Source organism: Trichechus manatus, unplaced genomic scaffold, assembly GCF_000243295.1.
Source record: "Trichechus manatus latirostris isolate Lorelei unplaced genomic scaffold, TriManLat1.0 scaffold00268, whole genome shotgun sequence".
NCBI classification, from domain to species: domain Eukaryota; kingdom Metazoa; phylum Chordata; class Mammalia; order Sirenia; family Trichechidae; genus Trichechus; species Trichechus manatus.
Window position 1 is genome coordinate 44,201 of NW_004444204.1, and position 19,651 is coordinate 63,851.

Consider the following 19,651-nt stretch of genomic DNA (forward strand, 5'->3'; position numbering starts at 1 on the left):
CGCATTCACTGAGGAAAGCACTGGAACACAACCAGATTACAGAGGGAAGAACATAAGCTTGGTCTTAGACATACTGAGTTAGAGGTTCCTGTGAGTCACCCAAGGGGTGAGAAGTCGAATAAGAGGTGGCTTCATGGGTCTGGTGCTGAGAAGAGAGGTGGGAGCTGGAGATGTAAATCTGGGAATCATGTTTGTATTGGTGCCATGGGCATGGGTGAGATCCTAAGGCAGAGAGAATAGTGTGAGATGAGAGGAGGGCCTAGGATCAAGCCTATGAGGTGTGCAGGTACTGAATGATGGTGAGGAAGAAGAGGATGAACCTGCAGTGGAGAAAAGAGGAATGAGAGAGAAAACCACGTGAGTGTGGTAATTAGCAGCCTTGGGAGAAAGTATTTGGAGGAAGGGGTGGTCGACAGGGCCAAATGTTGTTGAAAAATCATTGAGACTCAACCAGGGTGGGAGTGGTGGCCACAAAGAAATGGTCTCCTTGTAGAGGACTGAAGCCAGAGCTGAATACAGTGCCCAGCCAGTCCTCCATATGCATTTGCTGTACTATAATTGCTGGTTACTTGTCTATCTTCCCCAGTAAGTTCCTCCAAAGTGGGTCTTGTCCACTCTCTTATCCCCAAAGCCTAGCGCAGGGCCTGGCACATAGAAGACGCTTAATAAATTTTACTGACGAATGAGTAGGTTGATGTATGGATGGATGAATGATTGGGAAGAGCGGGAATCAAAGGTGGCATCTCCTTGGGCTAGCTCCTATCCTTCCAGTTTTTTTTTCCTTTTTACCGCAATGGCCCGCAGACCCGGAACAGAAAACAGAGCCCCATCCCCTCCCTCCCATGGGCCCTGGCCCCCCTTCCTCTCTCTGACGGAGAGTCTGGACCGAAGGTTCTGCTGACGTGAGAAGGGGAGGAGAGTCTGGAGGAAGGGGAGGGGACAGCTGCGCACAATTCTCAGAGACGAAGGAGGCGGCCACAGCTGCACGGCTGCAGAGCTGCAAAGCGGGGTCTTTCCCGACTCTGTGTTCGGGCATCGGGTGCGCAACTGGGACAGAGGACAGCGCATCCTTCTGGGGAGGGCCAACAGGGCCCCCAAGGTCGGCAAGCTGGCTCCCCGGGTGGCCACCGGAACGCCCGAGCCCAATGGCGGGGGCGGCAGCAAAATTGACAGCACAGTAGAGATCACCCCCAGCCCCAACGGAGTAAGTGCCCGTGCCCCGGGGGGCTCCGCCATCAGTACCTCGGCCCCCGCAAGCGCTAAGCCTTTTCCTCCCGCGCACCACCCCCCGCCCGCGGTCCTTGCCCTCGCCCCCGATGTCCACTCCCCTAGCGCTGCGGTGTCTCGCTTCACCCTGCCCTTGCCCCCGCCCCCCAGCAGCAGGTCGGGACCCTCGGAGATGCGGTGCCCACGGAGCAGCTGCAGGGTGAGCGGGAGCGCGAACGCGAGCGGGAGGGGGAGGGCGACGCGGACGGCGACGGGATGGGCAGCAGCCTGTCGCTGGCCGTGCCCCCCGGCCCCCTCAGCTTTGAGGCGCTGCTCGCCCAGGTTGGGGCGCTGGGCGGCGGCCAGCAGCTGCAGCTCGGCCTCTGCTGCCTGCCCGTGCTCTTCGTGGCCCTCGGCATGGCCTCGGACCCCATCTTCACGCTGGCACCCCCACTGCATTGCCACTACGGGGCCTTCCCCCACAACGCCTCCGGCTGGGAGCAGCCCCCCAACGCCAGCGGCGTCAGCGTCGCCAGCGCAGCCCTAGCAGCCAGCGCCGCCAGCCGCGTCGTCACCAGTACGGATCCCTCGTGCCGCGGTTTCGCCCCACCGGACTTCAACCATTGCCTTAACGACTGGGACTATAACAGCCTGCCGGTGCTCACCACCAACGCCATCGGCCAGGTGAGGCGCCCAGCGGACTGCAGGTGGCCGCGGGTCTGGGGGCGGTTTGAGGGCGGTGGGGGCGGGGCCTCACACCAGCTCCATCCCTCTCACATCCCCAGTGGGATCTGGTGTGTGACCTGGGCTGGCAGGTGATCCTGGAGCAGATCCTCTTCATCTTGGGCTTTGCCTCCGGCTACCTGTTCCTGGGCTACCCTGCAGACAGGTGAGGGCTGCCTGGGGGCGGGGCAGGCAGAGAGACGGGGATGCCAGGGAGGCTAGCCCAGGTAGCTGCCATTCTCAAGAGGCCTATGAAGATTCTCTGGACTCTGCAGTCAACTCTGGACTTCCGTTCGATGACATGCAATCCCACCCCGTCTCAACTTCATTTCCCATAAAGAAATACTCCTTCCATACCTCATCTGCACAAGGAAATGACCCTATCCTGTGGATTATTAGCCCCTATTCCCACTGATCAGTAGCCCTATAACCCATGGATCAGTGGCCTCATCTCCAAAGATCAATAGCCCAATTCCCCCCTAACCAAAAAACACTCTTTTCAGAGATCAAAAATCCTGTCTCCCCTGTCTATTGTACCTAGCTCCAGTAGCCGCCTCCCTAACTATCTGCATGTATTAATAGACCCTTCCCAACTGATTAATAGCCCCATCCACATGGACTTTCAGCTTCATCCCAATGGCCTCATTCCTAAAGAGCAATATATCCATTCCTAAATATTAATGGAGCCCTGGTGGCATAGTGGTTAAGCCCCATGGCTGCTAACCAAGAGGTCGGCAATTCAAATCCACCAGCCGCTCCTTGGAAACCCTCTGAGGCAGTTCTACTCTGTCCTATAGGGTCGTTCCTAAAGAACAATATATTCATTCCTGAATATTAATAACCTCATTCCTACTGACCGATGGTTCCACTCTACAAATGGCTCTGATCAGTGGCCCACCTCCATGAATCAGTAGCCCTTTCTCCAGAGAACAATAGCCTCATCCCCAATAACCCATGGTCCTACACCTGCCAAAAAATGACTCTACCCTCATGGGTCAATAGCCCAACCCCTGTGGATCAATGACACCAATAGCACCCCCATAGATTAATAGCCCCATCCTCATAGATCCTCAGTGCTTTCAGATCCTTTCAGACCAAAAATCCCATTCCCATTGAACCAGTGGCCTCATCTCCAAAGATCAACATCATCCCCACCAACCAATAGCTCTTCCCATGGATAAAAAATCCTGTCTCCTTTGATTCTTGACCCCATTGCCAACGACCAGTTGCTTCATCTCCACTGACCATCCCCATAGATTATTAGACTCATCCCCACTGATCTGTGTTGTTGTTGTTGTGTGCCATTGAGTTGATTCTGACTCATAGCGACCCTGTAAGACTAGAACTGCCATGAAGGGTTACCTAGACTGTAATTTTTACAGGACCAGATCACAAAGTCTTTTCTCCTGCAGAATCTCTGGTGGGTTCAAACCACTGACCTTTTGGTTAGCAGCAAAGTGCTTAACCATTGTGCCACCAAGGCTCCTTCACTGATCTATAGTCCCATCCAATGGATTAATAGTTCTACTCCCATCAATCAAAGGCAACCCAACATTCAATAGCCCAGTTCTCTAAAATCAGTACCCTCATCCTCGGTGCTCAATAGTCAGACACCCCTATGGGCAAACGATCCCAAACCCACAGGTCATTAGACCATCTCCGTATATCAGTGAACTCATCTTCACAGACCGATATCCTCATTCCTATGGAACAATGGCCTTACTGCCAAATAGTAATAGCCCATCTATATGGACTAATAATCTCAGCTCTATTGAACAATGGCCTCATTCCCAAAGATCTGTAATTGATCTCTTAAAAGCCATAGCCCTAGCCTCAGTAACCAATAAGCCCATCCCCGTAGAAAAACTGCCCCATTCCACTGAATTGGTAGCCTCGCTTACGTAGATCAGTGTCCCTTTCCCACTGACCAGTAACCCCAATCTTCATTCCTATAGCTCATGGTTTTATCCCAAAAGAGTAATAGCCCAGCTCCCAAGGATCAGTAGCCCTGTCCTCCCTGACTAATAGTCAGTGACCGTCATCACTGACCAATACTTTCATCTCCCCTGGTTTGTGACCCTATTCTCATGGGGATTAATAGATTCATCCCCACTGATCAATAGCCCCATCCAAATGGACTAATAGCCCTACCCTATGAATCAATGGTTCAATCCCCAAAGATCAATTGTCCAATCTCCAAAGATTAATAGTCCCACCCCCACTGATCAATAGCCCTATTCCCATGAATCGGTGACTCTATATCCTGACCAGTGGCCCTATCCCCACTGATAATTCTTATCCATCAATAGACCCATGCCCTGTCCTCATAGACTAATAGTCTCAACCTCAAAATGAAAGACTCAGTCCCCTAAGAACACTAACTCCATCTTCACTGATGAATACTATCCCCATGCAAAAATGAACAATGGCCTCAACTCCACAGATCAATAGCTCCAAACCCATGTATCAAAGACCCCATCTTCTCTGACCAGTCTGAGGAAGAAAAGCTCCATCCCCACTGACCAATATCTCTATCCCCAAGGATGAATGGTCCCAAGTTCCCTAAGCAATATTCCATCCCCTCTAATGGGTGGTCTCACTTCTATGAATAAATGTGCTTATCTCTGACCAATAGCCTCATCCCCAAGAGTCAATGGTTTCACCCCCATAGAACAATAGCCACACCCCAGTAACCAGAGGCCAGATATCCACTTATCCATGATCCCCAACCCTTCTTGTCTTCTCTAGCCTCAGTCCAACTCTTGCTCCCAGAACCTCATTCTTCTACCTCCAGCTTTGAGGAGGGGGCTGAGCCCCACCTAGCAACTCCTCACCCACAAGCCCTTCCTTCTTTCCAGGTTTGGACGTCGTGGGATCGTGCTGCTGACCTTGGGGCTGGTGGGCCCCTGTGGAGTAGGAGGAGCTGCTGCGGGCTCCTCCACAGGCGTCATGGCCCTCCGATTCCTCCTGGGCTTTCTGCTTGCTGGTGTTGACCTTGGTGTCTACCTGATGCGTGAGTGGCTCCCTCCCAGAGATCCTTCCCTTGAGTCTCAAGCCTGCCTGTCTGCATCCCCAGGCCATTCCCACTGTCCCCTAGGGTCCCCTCAGTCCCTTCTTTTTAGCCCCACATTTCAGCAGACCAGAATCTCAGCTGTCTTTCTGCCTAAGCCTTTGAAGGATCCTGGGGCCCTGCTTCTCTCCATACCAGTCTCCCCCAACAGATCTTTAAGGCTGCCCATGCCCTGGCCTACTACTGAAGAGGAATAGTACCATATTTAAAAAATGAAATCCCAACGAGCTGTGTGACCTTGGACAAATCACCTAATTATGCCAAGGGTTGCTATGAAGGTCAAATACGAAGTTAGATGTAAAAAGGCCTGTAAGCTCGCTGAACACTGCCAGGGACCTGGGCCCTAGAGCGCTCCTAGGTTTGCACAGTAGGGGAGAGAGAACTGAACAACTTCTCAGCTCCTTGCCACCCAGAGGTTGCGTCTGTGAGAGGTGATGGCTGCAGCCTCCACTCAGGGTCTGACCTCGCTCTCTGTCCTCCCCTCCCTCCTCTTCCCTCTCACACCTCCTTCCTCCGTGGCCTCTCCTCCCTCTATCCCTACTTATCTCCAGGCCTGGAGCTGTGCGACCCAACCCAGAGGCTTCGAGTGGCCCTGGCAGGGGAGTTGGTGGGGGTGGGGGGACACTTCCTGTTCCTGGGCCTGGCCCTTGTCTCCAAGGACTGGCGATTTCTGCAGCGAATGATCACCGCTCCCTGCATCCTCTTCCTGTTTTATGGGTCAGTATTGCCCTCCACCTGCTGTCTGGCCATTCCCTTCTCTACGTCAGCCTAGCTCTGGCACAGAGACCCCTCCTGTTCTCCAGCTGCCCCCCACCCCCATCCCTGGGTCAGAAGAGCACCCCTTGATAGTGCATCCCCCACTACTCGCCCCTAGCTGGCCTGGCCTGTTTCTGGAGTCTGCACGGTGGCTGATAGTGAAGCGGCAGATCGAGGAAGCCCAATCTGTGCTGAGGATCCTGGCTGAGCGGAACCGGCCCCATGGGCAGATGCTAGGGGAGGAGGCCCAGGAAGCCCTGCAGGGTAAAAGGCAGGGTTCCCTGGGGGCAACCCCTCATGTACACTCATGACAGTACCCCCTGCATGATTGTGGCTGTGCCACCTTCTCCCAGGGCCCCCACCACCCATGTGGGAGGATCCTGGGTTCCTAGCTGTTTCTTCTAACATACAGCTTCTCTCTCTCCCTCTAAGACCTGGAGAACACCTGCCCTCTGCCTGTAACATCCTCCTTTTCCTTCACTTCCCTTCTCCACTACCGCAACATCTGGAAAAATCTGCTTATCCTGGGCTTCACCAAGTAAGCCTGGGTGTCTGAGCTGAGGGCCAGGCCAGTAGCTGGGATGGGGGCTAGATGGGTGGGGAAGGCCAGAGGACCCCTGCAGAGGCTACCGGGGTTGTGGAAGGCTGGGTGGGGGTTCAGACACTGCTCTTTTCTTCCCCATCCCTTCTCACAGCTTCATTGCCCATGCCATCCGCCACTGCTACCAGCCTGTGGGAGGAGGAGGGAGCCCATCAGACTTCTACCTGTGCTCCCTGCTGGCCAGCGGCACAGCAGCCCTGGCCTGTGTCTTCCTGGGGGTCACCGTGGACCGATTTGGCCGTCGGGGCATCCTGCTTCTCTCGATGACCCTCACTGGCATTGCATCCTTGGTCCTGCTGGGCCTGTGGGATTGTGAGCATCCGCCTTTCCTCACGGGGGGAGGGGGGAAGGCTCAGCAAAAGGACCCCAGCAGGGCAGCCTCAGACAGGCCTCTCTCTGGCACAGGCCTCCGAAGACAAGACCCAGACCCCACCCAGATCTTCCATAATCCTCCACCTGGCCATACAACCCTGTCTGTTCACCTAGACAATGAGCGAATGCCCAGAGTCCACCCAGCAAGAGCCACAGGAGCAGAGTGGGGATTAGGCCTGGCATGATCCCCTCAGCTCCATTCACCCTGTTCCTTTCGGCCCTCCAGATCTGAACGAGGCTGCCATCACCACCTTCTCTGTCCTTGGCCTCTTCTCCTCCCAAGTTGCTGGCATCCTCAGCACCCTCCTTGCTGCTGAAGTCATCCCTACCACTGTCCGGTGAGAGCAGGGTGCTACCAGGGGCAGGGCCAGGCCCCTAGGCCTCCCGCTAAGGACAGAATGGAGGAGGGGAAGGCTGCTGGAGAAAGGTGGGGCAAGGCCCACAGCTACAGGCTAAGTGCCTCCTCCGTCTCTCCCAGGGGCCGTGGCCTGGGCTTGATCATGGCACTAGGGGCGCTTGGGGGGCTGAGTGGCCCAGCCCAGCGCCTCCACATGGGCCACGGAGCCTTTCTGCAGCACGTGGTGCTTGCAGCCTGCGCCCTTCTCTGCATCCTCAGCATCATGCTCCTGCCAGAGACCAAGCGCAAGCTCCTGCCCGAGATGCTCCGGGATGGGGAGCTGTGCCGCCAGCCTTCCTTGCTGCGGCAGCCACCCCCTAACCGCTGTGACCATGTCCCACTGCTTGCCACCCCCAACCCTGCCCTCTGAGTCATCTCTGAGCACCCTGGCAGGAGGCTGGCCAACACAGAAAGGTGACATAAGGCCCTGGCAGGGAGATCAGGAGGACAGAGAGGAAGCTGGGCTGAGAAGGCTCAGAGGCACCCCATGCCAGTCATCTAGGAGAACTCAGAGGGCTGTCCCCACCCACCCCATCTCCTCCCTGCTGCTTTGTGTTCACTTCCTCAGTAAGAGTCAGGGGACAGGGAGAAAGCTCCACACTGTAACCACTGGGTCTGGGCTCCATCCTGTGACCAAGACATCCTCCCAGACCTCATTTTTCTTGCTCTATCATTCTGTTTCAATAAAGACATTTTGAAGAAATGAGCATACCATAGCCTGGACGTTCCTCCCTTCTGTTGTCCTTCTGATGTCTCTTGGGAGAAAGTTTCTCTTGGTGGAACCCAAACTAATAAGTCTCCCCTCCCCCTCCCTGTGCCTGCACCCCAAGTGTTAATTTCTAGCCAATTACCACCACTTACTGATTGCTTGCTCTGCTACCAGGACTGGGCTAGGTGCTTACAAACTGCATAGTATTTAATCCTTTACAACACGGCAAGGTAGGTGTTTGGATCAATTAGGGTATTTTTGTTTTTTCCTGTTGTTGCAAGCAATAAAAGCTGATCAGCACAAATAAGCTTAAAGGCGGAATTTATTAAAGGGATGTAGAGGGGGCCAGGGTGGTGGTGGGGAGCTCACAGAATGGAAGGAGAAGCAGAACTAGTCACAAAAGTCCAGGTACCAGAGAAGCTCCCAGGTAGAGGGAGCAGGAGCCAGTATCATTCTGCCAGGGCTTCTCCTAGATGAATGAACTCCAGTAGGATTCTATCTTTGGGTCACCCCATTGCAGATTCATTTCCAGAGAGCATGTGATGGCCTAGCTTGAGTAACGTGCCACACCCCCTCATATTTCTGACAACTGGGGAGGAAGAAAGCAAAACCTGGGTGCTGTAAGCAGAGCAGAAGAGGGACTGGGTATTATGCGGGAAAAAACAATGGATGCCCACTACAGTATTCCTCTTTTACAGATGAGAAAACTGAGGCTCTGACTCAGTCACTTGTCCAGGGTTACAAAACTAGTGAGGAACAGAGCTGGGATATTAGATCCCAGAGCTGGAGCTCTTCATTGCTGTGCACCATGGCCACCATCCCCACTCCTTCCAGTCTGTGGGCATTTCCCTTAGAAGCGAAGAGTAGGGTTTTAAGGCACCTCTGAGAGGTGGCAGTAGATTAGGACTTCCATCTCAGTGCCAGTGTCCAGCTCCCAAACTAGCCTGGGCCTAGGTTTACCACTTTGGGTTAACCTCCAGCTTCCTTCAAGGGTTGCTAAATGACATAATGTATGTGTAAGTGCCTCTTAAACTACTCTATTAGATGGTAAGCTCCTTGAGGGCAGAAAGTGTCATATTCAACTTTGAAACACCAGTGTGTGACACATGGTACGTGTTCAAAAAGTTATTAATATTTGTTCATTCTTTCAGCAAGTGTTTCCTGTGCCTGATTTACAAACCAGTACCACTGTGGATATTTAGGGCATAGGCCATCCATCAAGGAGCTTAAAATCCAGCTAACACTGGGAACGTTGAGGAGGAAGAGAGGCCAACAGTTTGGAGCACCAAGAGGCTGCTTCCTGAAGGCGATGGGACTTCATTCAGGAAGGCAGGAGCCAAGGCCTAGAAGGCAGGCCTCATACAGTGCTCTCAACTCTAGGCAAAGGACACAGTGAGAGCAGAGGCCTGAAGGCGGGGGAGGATGAGGTTCTCCTGGAAGAGTGGTCCAGGAAAGAGGGATTCTTAAGGAGAATGTAAGTCTGGAGGCCAGCCCCTTCCAGAGAAGGGAGCCCCATTACCCAGATTCCTGTAGGGCTAGTGTTTCTGCCTCCATCCCCTCTGCCAATCCATGTCCGAGGTCCAAAGCTCTATGAACTAAACCATGCTTCTGGGCTCACAATTATAATTGTAATCTACTGGACAACATATATGAACCTTTCTAATTTAATATTCACAGCCCCATGAAATAGATATTATTTTTATTCCTGTTTTAGCACTGAGGAAATGTGAGATGAGAGAAATTACGGAGTTTACCATAAAGTGGCAGAGGCATTTCTGGCTGGTCTTCCTACCTCATCCCGGGTCCTTCACAGGTATACACTCTGTATCACACACTCTGTAAACGTCTATGGGCTGTACCCTGACTCCAGTGCTGACTTTTTAGCTTTGGATGGTCAATGATAAAACAAGAAAATGTGCCTCTGCCTGACTCCAGAGATTCTGTGAGAACCAACACGATTGTAGATGAGGAAGCACTTGTACTTTTTGTAATAGCCCATGTAAAACCAAGGAGCTATTTATATGCTAATAACACTGTCTAGTGCACAGTGAGGAGTGGTTTCAAAGGGGCATTTCAGTGACGCCATTCTTTGCACAACGGCTGGAAAAAGGTCCAGGAAAGTAAAGTTCAAACAATCAGAAAGCTAGAGCAGCTCTTGTATGGAGGGTAGGTGAAAGAGAGCAAGATTCTGTCTTTTCATCCAAAGAAGTGAAGGCAAAGAAAATGGGAGCATTGGAGAAGTAATCAGTGCTGAAGCACAGATGCAGAGACTGAGGCTTGGAGGGGTGAGCGACTTGTCCAAGGTCGTGTGGTTGATAAGTAGCTAGAGTGGCCAGATGTTGAGAACTGAGAGCCTGCAATTGTCTTACTGCGTGCCAGTCAGTAAAAAAAGCTTTCCTTACTCTATAATATTAAGTTTAGAAGGTACCCAGGAACTTGAAGGAGATAGTTTTCAGGCACAGAAGAGAAATGACTACTTTGCTTGGAGAAGCTGTACCCATTAAAACATGAGTAGATTTTAGAAATGTTTTGGTTACATTCATAATGAAGAGCCATAATGAATTAATAAGGGGAAAATTAAAAGTAAATATGGAGTACATTTCTAACCTTAAAAAGTTACATGAAGTAGCATGAAGGCCACTCCCTGTTCAGTCCACCTAGCATGGCCACCACACAACCAACTTTTACTGATCGTCCATGTGTTGTCTGTTGCTATCTCAGGTCTAGGGGAAGGGGCATGGTCCTCACCTGCAAGAGCTCACTCTGGGGGAAGACTGTAAGACAAATAGTTAACAATCCATATGTCAAGTGCAGAGAAATGTAAAGAGTGCTGTGGCAGTTCTGAGGAAGCAGGGATTCACACTATTGGAGTCAGCGAGGAAATCCTCTCAGATATCTGGATTGAACTTGAAAGGAAAAGCCTTGAGTTTGCCAGGAACGGAAAAGAGAAGGAAATAGTGCAAAGCCAGAGGCAAGACAGAACATGGTGTGCTTGGAGGACAGCAAGTTTTAATTTTAAGCATCCATGGAATAAAGGGCATCTACAAAAACCCCACAGCTAACATATTTAACAGTGAAAGACGGAAAGCTTTTTCTCTGAGGTTAGGAACAAGACAAGGATGTCCAATCTCACCACTTCTAGTCAACATTGCACTGGATGTTCTAGCCAGGGAAATTAGGAAAGAAAATGAAATAAAAGACACCCAGATTGGAAAGGAAGAAATAAAACTATGTATATTTGCAGGTAACATAATCTTTTATATAGAAAAATCCTAAAGAACTCACACACACAAAAAAACTATTAGAACTAATAAAGAAGTTCAGCAAGGCTATTGGACTCGTAACTGAACTTGCACGATACAAGATCAATATCAAAAATCAATTGTATTTCTATACACTAGCAATGGACAATCTGAAAATGAACTTATGAAAACAATTCCATTTACAATAATGTAAAAAAGAATAAAATACTTAGCAATAAATTTAGCAAAAGAACTGCAAGACTTGTATACACTGAAAACTATAAAACATCGTTGAAAGAAATTAAAGACTTAAATAAATGGAAAGACATCCTGTGTTCATGAATTGGAAGACTTCCTATTGTTAAGATGGCAATATTGTCCAAAGTGACCTACAGGTTCAAAAACAGTTAATCCTTATCAAAATTCCAGCTGGCTTTTTTGCAGAAACTGACAAGCTGATCTTAAAATTCATATGGAGATACAAAGAACCTACAGAATAGCGAAAACAACCTTGAAAAAGAACAAACTTACTACACAGAGTAATCAAGGCAGTGTGGTACTGGCATAAGGATGGACATATAGACCAATGGAATAGAATTGAGAGTCCAGAAATAAATGTATACATTTACAGTCAATTGATTTTCAACAAGGGTGCCAAGACAATTCAGTGGGGAAAGAAAAGTCTTTTCATCAAATGGTTCTGGAGCAACTGGATACCACATGCAGAAGACTGAAGTTGGACCCCTACCTCATACTATATACAAAAATTAACTCAAAATAGATCAAATACCTAAATATTAGAAATAGAACTATAAAACTCTTAGAAGATAAGTGTAAATCTTTGTGACCTTGAATTAGGCAATAATTTCTGAGGTGACACTAAAAACAGAAGCAACCAAAGAAAAAATAAATTGGACTTCATCAAAATTAAAAATTTTTTCCTTCAAATAATACTATCAAGCAAATGAAAAGACAACCCACAGAATGGGAGAAAATAATTGTAAATTATATATCTGATAAGGGTCTAGTATTCAGAATATACAAAGAACTCATAACTCAACAATAAAAAGACAAATAACCCCATTTAAAAATGGGCAAAAGATTTGAACAGACATTTCTCCAAAGAAGATATATAAATGGTCAATAAGCACATGAAAAGATGCCCAAATCATTAGTCATAAGGGAAATACAAGTCAAAATCACAATGATATATACCACTTTACACCCTCTAGAATGGCTATAATAAAAAAGATAGACGATAACAAGTGTTGATGAGGATGTGGAGAAACTGGAACCTTCAAACATTGCTGGTGGGAATTGCATGGCTGCTTTGGAAAACAGGTTAAACATAGAGTTACCATATGACCCAGTAACTCAATTCTTATGTATATACCCAAGAGAAATGAAGGCCTATGTTCACATGAAAACTTGTCTAGGGATATTCATAGCAGTATTATTCCATAATAGTCACAAAGTGGAAAAAACCCAAATATCCAACAACTGATGAATGGATAAACAAAATGTGGTGTATCTATATACAATGGAATATTATTTCACCATAAAAAGTACTGATATATGCTATAACGTGAACCTTGAAAACGTTATGCTAAGTGAAAGAAGCCAGACACAAAAGGCCAAGTATTGTATGATTCCATTTATATTAAACGTCCATAATAGGCAAATCCATAGACAGAAAGTAGATTAGTGGTTGCCAGGAGCTGGGGAGACAGTGCCTCCTAATGGGTATTGGTTATTTGTTTGGTTTTTTTTTTTTTTTTGGCATGTTAAAACTATTCTAAAACTAGGTAGTGGCGATGGTTGCACAACTGTGAATATACTAAAAACCACTTTAAGGGGGTGAATTTTATGGTGTGTGAATTATATCTCAGATTTTTTTAAAAAAATCCATGGAGCTTTTGATGGGATACAAGTCAGAGGTATGGCATAATGGCACCTTGCTTTAGAAAATAACATTAAAGTTCCCTTGATACGTGATTCCTTTTTCTCTGGCAAGTTCTAGCACCTAGAACAGTGCTGGGTTCTCCAGGGAAGCAAAACCAGTGAAGCATCTATGTATATATATATATATATAGAGAGAGAGAGAGATTCATATTAAGAAAATAGTTCACACGGTTGTAGAGCCTGGAAAGTCCCAAGTCTGTGGGTCAGGCTGGAGGCTTCTCCTGACTCCCACAGCTGCAGGGGCTGGAAAACCCAAGACTGGCAGGTCAGAGGTCAGGCTCCTTGCTCACAGGCTACGGAGGCTGATGAATCCCAAGATCGGCAGTTAAGCTCCTAGCTCAAGTCCCAAGAATCGGAGGTCAGATGAATAGGAGCTAGCTGCAGGATCCAGAGCAAGCAAAAGCCCACAAGCCTTGCCAGAAAGTCCACCTATATTGGATGCAGGCCACACCCTCAAGGAAACTTCCTTTCAACTGACTGGCTACTCACAGCAGATCCTATCACGGAGGTGATCACATTGTATCAGATCTCATCATGGACGTGATTACATAATTACATGACTGCCAGACTGCATCGTAACTGCCAAACCACTGAGAATCATGACCCAGCCAAGCTGACACACAACCTTAATTCTCACAAGTGCCCAACACTTGGTTAAGTAATCTATAAATATCTGCTGAATGATTACCAGTGGGCATAAAGAAGGGGCACAAGGCATGAGAAATTAGCAGAGTTGAAAGACATTTTAAAATTTGATAAAGCCTACTCATTTTAACCAGAAAAGTGAGGAAAGTTATCTTATTGTAAACAAACAGCAACTGCTGCTTTTCTCTACTGCTGATGTCAGACTGGGCAAACCCAGCCTGAAAAGGTAGGATTGTCTTGGTTCGTTTTGCATCATATATAGTCCTACTAAGATCTCTGACTCACAGACTCTCATCCCAGAAATCTTCGACAGGCTCTCCAAATTTCTCTTCCTTGAAGACACTTCCCTCCCAGAGTCCCAATGAGACTGGGCTGACTCCTATCCCTCAGCTAAGAGCTTAATCAGAAGTGATTTGATAGAAATCATCTACCAAAATAACCAGTCTTTCCCCAGGAAAGCAACTCTTTTCCATGCTTCTTCCTCTACAACCACTGAGGATGGTACAGGAAAAATGAAGAGACATCAGCTGAGTGGAAAGTCTGACTCATAAAAATAGGAACTAGCAGGTCCAGGAAGAAATGAACATTACCTTTATTACTGTCTTCTCCAGCACAAGAAGACAATCCCAAGGCGGATTTCTCTCTTTTGAACTCCTACTAAGGGCTGGCGCTGTGAGGCTGATATAAAGGCACAATACACGCCCTCAATGAGCTTGCAGTCTATTGACAAGACAGATATAATTATTTTAACTATGAAACCATGAAGAAAAAAAAACCCAGGTGCCAATGAATTGATTCCAAGTCATACTGACCCATGTGTCGGAGTAGAACTGTGCTCCACAGCGTTTTCAATGGCTGATTTTTTGCAAGTAGATTGCCAGGTTTCTCTTCTGAAGTGCCTCTGGGTGGACACAAACTTCCAAACTTTTGGTTAGCAGCCAAGCACATTAACCATTTGCACCACCCAGGTACTCCTACAAAACCATTAAGTACTAAAAAGATGGAGTGATTTACTCAAGTGCAGGAGTGAATAATTCTGACTAGGTAATCAAGAAGACTTCCGGCTGCAATACTCGGTTTACCGCTTGAGGAAATAAGCATGAGTTTGATAGGGAAGTTGAGAATGGGCACAGCAGCCTGGAAGAACAGCCTGAGCAATGTATTTAAATCAAACTCAACTGAAATGCACAATACATCAGATGTAAGGAAGGGTGTGGCAGGGAAACTGAATCAGGATCAAACTGGGAAAGGGCTTACTTAGTTCCACACTTGGTTTACTTTGTACTTATTGTGGCATTGCAGGGCCATACTGAAAATGTTAACAGTTAAGAGACACAGACATCTGCCAGAAACTCACTGCAGTGAAAATGAAGAGTTGCTCAAGCAGAGAAAGTAGGAAGGGAGAGAATAAACAGGGTATTTAGTGAGTAGAATTGACCGAATATAAAAAATCAAGACCACAGAAGGATCAAAAAACATTCACACACTGTCCTCCACCCCCACCCCCAGGCCCCAGCTCTAACACATTCAGAGCTCTTTAGAGATAGCCACTTAGTGCCCCCTGGTGGATGAGATCTTCCCCGCATTAGCTGCATCAAGCCACTTAGGGTTATCTCATTCTCCCAGTAAAAAGTTAATATTGAGTACTTTATCCAGTCTCTTGCTAATCAGCTACTGCAGAAGTCTCCACACTCAGATTAACAGGCACTATTCTAGTTGAATCTAGTTAGAAAAAGATCATCATTTGTCTGTTAGTTTGTGGTATTGTGGTGGATTGCGTGTTACTGTGATGCTGAAAGCTATGCCACTGGTATTTGAAATACCAGCAGGGTCACCCATGGTGGAGAGATTTCAACGGAGCTTCCAGACTAATACTGGGAAGAAGGACTTAAGAGATTTACTTTTGAAAAAACTGGTGAGTGAAAACCTTACGGGTAGCAGAGGAACATTGTCTGGTATAGTGCCAGAAGATGAGCCCCTCAGGTTGGATGGCACTCAAAATATGACTGAGGAAGGGCTGCCTCCTCAAAGTGGAGTCAACCTTAATGACGTGGATGGAGTCAAGCTTTCGGGACCTTCATTTCCTAATGTGGCACAACTCAAAATGAGAACAGCTGCAAACCTCCATTAATTCGAAAGTGGAATGTACAAAGTATAAATCTAGGAAAATTGGAAGTTTTCAAAATGAAATGGAACGATTGAAGATAGATATCCTAGGTATTAGTGAGCTGAAATGGACTGGTATTGCCCATTCTGAATCAGTCAAACATATGGTCTATTATGCCAGGAATAACAAATTGAAAAGGAATAGCTTAGCATTCATTGTCAAAAAGAACATTTCAAGATCTATCCTGAAGTACAGCGCTGTCAGTGACAGGATAATATCCATATGCCTACAAGGAGGACCAGTTAACAGGACTATTATTCAGATTTATGCACCAACCACTAATATCAAAGATGAAGAAAGTGAAGATTTTTAACAACTTCCGCAGTCTGAAATTGATCAAACATGCAATCAAGATGCATTGATAATTACTGGTGATTGGAATGTGAAAGTTGGAAACGAAGAAATAACGGTATTTGGAAAATACAGCTTTAGTGACAGAAATGACGCTGGAGATCGCATGACAGAATTTTGCAAGACCAACGACCTATTCATTGGAAATATCTTTCAACAGCATAAATGGTGACTATACATATGGACCTCACCAGATAAGAATACACAAGAATCAAATCGACTACATCTGTGGAAAGAGATGGTGGGGAAGCTCAGTATCAGAAACAACGAGGCCAGGGGCCGAGTGTGGAACAGACCATCAACGGCTCATATGCAAGTTCAAGTGGAAACTGAAGAAAATTAAAACAAAAATACGACTTTGAGTATATCCCACCTGAATTTGGAGACCTCCTCAAGAATAGATTTGACTCACTGAACACTATGACTGAAGACCAGATGACTTGTGGGATGACATCAAGCACATCATACATAAAGAAAGCAAACGCTCATTCAGAAGAAAGAAAAAGACCACAATGGAGTCAGAAGAGACTCTGAAAATTGCTCTTGAACATAGAGTAGCTGAAGTGAAAGGAAGAAATGATGAAGAGCTGAACAGAAGACTTCAAAGTGTGGCTCAAATAAGACAAAATAAAGTATTATAATGAATTGTGCGAAGACCTGGAGCTAGATAACCAAAAGGGAAAAACACTCTACATTTTTTGAGCTGAAAGACCTGAAGAAAAAATTAAAGCCTCGAGTTGCAATACTGAAGGACTCTATGGGCAAAGTATTGAATGATGCAGGAAGCATCAAAAGAAGATGGAAGGAATACAGAATTGGTCAACATTCAAGCATTTCAGGACATCCAAGCTACACTGAAGGCACCGGCGAAAAACGAGGATCCAGGAATTGACAGAATACCTATTGAGATGTTTCAACAAAATGACGCAACACTGGAAGCACTCACTCGTCTATGCCAAGAAATTTGGAAGACATACCAGTAAGATGTTTATCTGTGTTTTACTGACTATGCAAAAGCATTCAACTGTGTGGATCATAACAAATTATGGGTAACATTATGAAGAACGGGAATACCAGAACACTTAACTGTGCTCATGAGGAACCTGTACATAGACCAAAGAGCAGTCATTCAAACAGAACAAGGGGATACTGCATAGTTTAAAATCAATAAAGGTGTGCATCAGGGTTGAATCCTTTCACCATACTTATGCAATCTGCATGCTAAGCAAACAAAGAAGCTGGGCTACATGAAGCATGAGGCATCAGGATGGATGAAGACTCATTAACAACCTGCAATATGCAGATGACACAGCCTTGCTTGCTGAAAGTGGAGGACTTGAAGCACTTACTGATAAAGATCAAAGACTACAGCCCTTTAGTATGGATTACATCTCAACAAAAAACAAAAATCCTCACAACTGGAGCAATAAGCAACATTATGATAGATGGAGAAAATACTGAAGTTGTCAAGGATATCATTTATTTGGATCCACAATCAACACCCACGGAAGCAGCAGTCAAGAAATCAAAACGGCCTATTATTGCATTGGGCATATCTGCTGCAAAGGTCCTCTTTAAAGTGTTAAAAAAGCAAATATGTTATGCCTGACCCAAGCCATGGTGTTTTCAATTGCCTCATATGCATGCGAAAGCTGGACTATGACTGAAGAACTGATGTCTTTGAATTGTGGTGTTCACGAAGAATACTGTATATACCGTTGACTGCCAGAACAAACAATTCTTTCTTGGAAGAAGTACAACCAGAATGCTCCTTAGAAACAAGGATGGCAAGACTATGTCTCACACACTTTTGGCATGTTATGAGGAGGGATCAGTCCCTGGAGAAAGACATCATGCTCATTAGAGGATCAGCAAAAAAGAACACCCTCAACAAGGTGGACTGACACGGTGGCTCCAACAATGGCCTCAAACATAGCAATGATTCTGAGAATGGCGCGGGACCGGGCAGTGTTTTGTTCTGTTGTACAGAGGACCCCTAGGAGTTGGAACAGACTCAACACTTAACCAAAGATATATACCTCAAATGCCTAAATAGTCATACAATGTGGTAGAATGACCAAATGCTAAAATAAGTTGCAGTGAGCCCGATCCTAGAATTCAGAATACACTGAAAGATAGAGGGATTAATATGACCAAGTAACAAAAATACTAAAGAGTGCTAAAACAAAGCCAGAGTGAAGTCCTAATTAATGGAACACTAGCAGATCCAAAATCAGTGGTCACTGCATGGCTAAAGCAAAGACAACATAAGCTTTGCAACTGTCTAAAAAAAAAAAAAAACTTGCATTCCCCAAGCCACCCTGGAGTAGGGAAAACAAGAAAAGGTACCCTGACCCCAATCTAAAAGAATCTTGCAGTTAAGTTTTATTAGGACACAAACACAAGTGCTACTAGATCATTCTAATCTGGCCATTATGTTATTTTTCCAGGCTTGTTTACCTCTCAAACGCCAATCAGGGCTGCAAGCTATCCAGAAAATCCATCATCCTTGACTAAACACAATGTTCCTGCTAGCTGTAATGTAACTCCTACTCCTTAATTCACAAGTGGGAACTTCCCCTTCACAACACCAGTAGTACCTCCACAAAGTAGAATTAACAGCCATCTGGGATTTAACAGAGAATACGAGAAGAGATAAATAATCCTTACACCCAAAAGGACAAAGCATTTTTATTTTCAAAAACAGCTTTATTCATGACACATTTTTTAAAAAAAAAAACTCCCCACCCCTTGGAAATGAGCTAAAAAAATAAACAAAATCCACCTCCCACCTCCCCGTTCCCACTTCCTCCCATCCCCTCCAAATAAAAGGGGGAAAAAGGCAAAGGAAAACAAAACAAAAAACACTCCAAACCCCCAAAACAAGGTAGTGCATTTCCCCAGGGGAAAGGGGAATTTACACTGGAGCCGCTGGGAGCGGAACGGAGATCTTCCAGCTACAGAAACCTGCAAAGAAAGACACTCAAAACAGAAAAAGAAACACAAAAGGAAACAAAATAGATCACCAGGCAATCTGGAGGGGCAGGAGCCAGAAAACAGGGATGGGGTGGGTGGCAGACCTGGCAGAACAGGAGCAGGTGGGAGGGGACTGTGAAAGGCAGGGAGAAGATGGAGGGAAGGTAACAAGCAGAACAGTTTCGTGTCCTTCCAGAGCCCTGGGTAAAAAAAAAAACCCTCCTACCACTCATGCCCACCTACCCTTGAGCAGCCCCCAAGGGGGTGAAGCAGGACAGGGAAACATGGGGAGCAGCTTGAGCAGTTGAGACGTGTCCACGGTGAATCCCCAGAATAAATGAGCAGCCCCCTGCCCCACTCCCCGGGCCTTCCCCTACTCCCCAAAGCAGGTCCCTCCTCAGCAGTTAGTTATGGGATTCTCCCCCCTTCCACAGTATATCTTTTTTTTAAAAAATATATATTTTTTTTCCATCA

The 19,651-nt window shown here is 46.8% G+C and overlaps 1 protein-coding gene across 3 annotated transcripts; it reads left to right on the forward strand.

Annotated features, from left to right (window-relative positions):
- The first annotated feature begins 937 nt into the window (after positions 1-937).
- On the forward strand, positions 938-7,841 carry SLC22A17 (solute carrier family 22 member 17). Of its 3 annotated transcripts, XM_004389915.2 has the most exons (10): positions 938-1,204; positions 1,381-1,890; positions 1,992-2,095; positions 4,788-4,942; positions 5,551-5,716; positions 5,874-6,019; positions 6,188-6,293; positions 6,451-6,668; positions 6,955-7,066; positions 7,207-7,841. In XM_004389915.2, the coding sequence occupies exons 2-10, from the start codon at positions 1,483-1,485 to the stop codon at positions 7,493-7,495; spliced, it is 1,704 nt and encodes a 567-aa protein (XP_004389972.1). In that variant the 5' UTR covers positions 938-1,204; positions 1,381-1,482; the 3' UTR covers positions 7,496-7,841. The 3 variants fall into 3 exon arrangements, with proteins under 3 accessions (XP_004389972.1, XP_012415016.1, XP_012415015.1); XM_012559562.1 differs by lacking the exon at positions 938-1,204 and having other exon boundaries at positions 5,676-5,716; XM_012559561.1 differs by lacking the exon at positions 938-1,204 and having other exon boundaries at positions 1,624-1,890; positions 6,451-6,729; positions 6,953-7,066; positions 7,207-7,495.
- The last annotated feature ends 11,810 nt before the right edge of the window (positions 7,842-19,651 follow it).

What these genes read in the sequence shown, in the direction of transcription:
- SLC22A17 (XM_004389915.2), top strand. Translation starts at nt 1,483, where the DNA reads ATGGGCAGCAGCCTGTCGCTGGCCGTGCCCCCCGGCCCCCTCAGCTTT. An exon ending in ATCCTCTTCCTGTTTTATGG is followed by an intron (nt 5,717 to 5,873) that starts GTCAGTATTGCC and finishes ACTCGCCCCTAG; the next exon opens with CTGGCCTGGCCTGTTTCTGG. An exon ending in CCTGCTGGGCCTGTGGGATT is followed by an intron (nt 6,669 to 6,954) that starts GTGAGCATCCGC and finishes TCGGCCCTCCAG; the next exon opens with ATCTGAACGAGGCTGCCATC.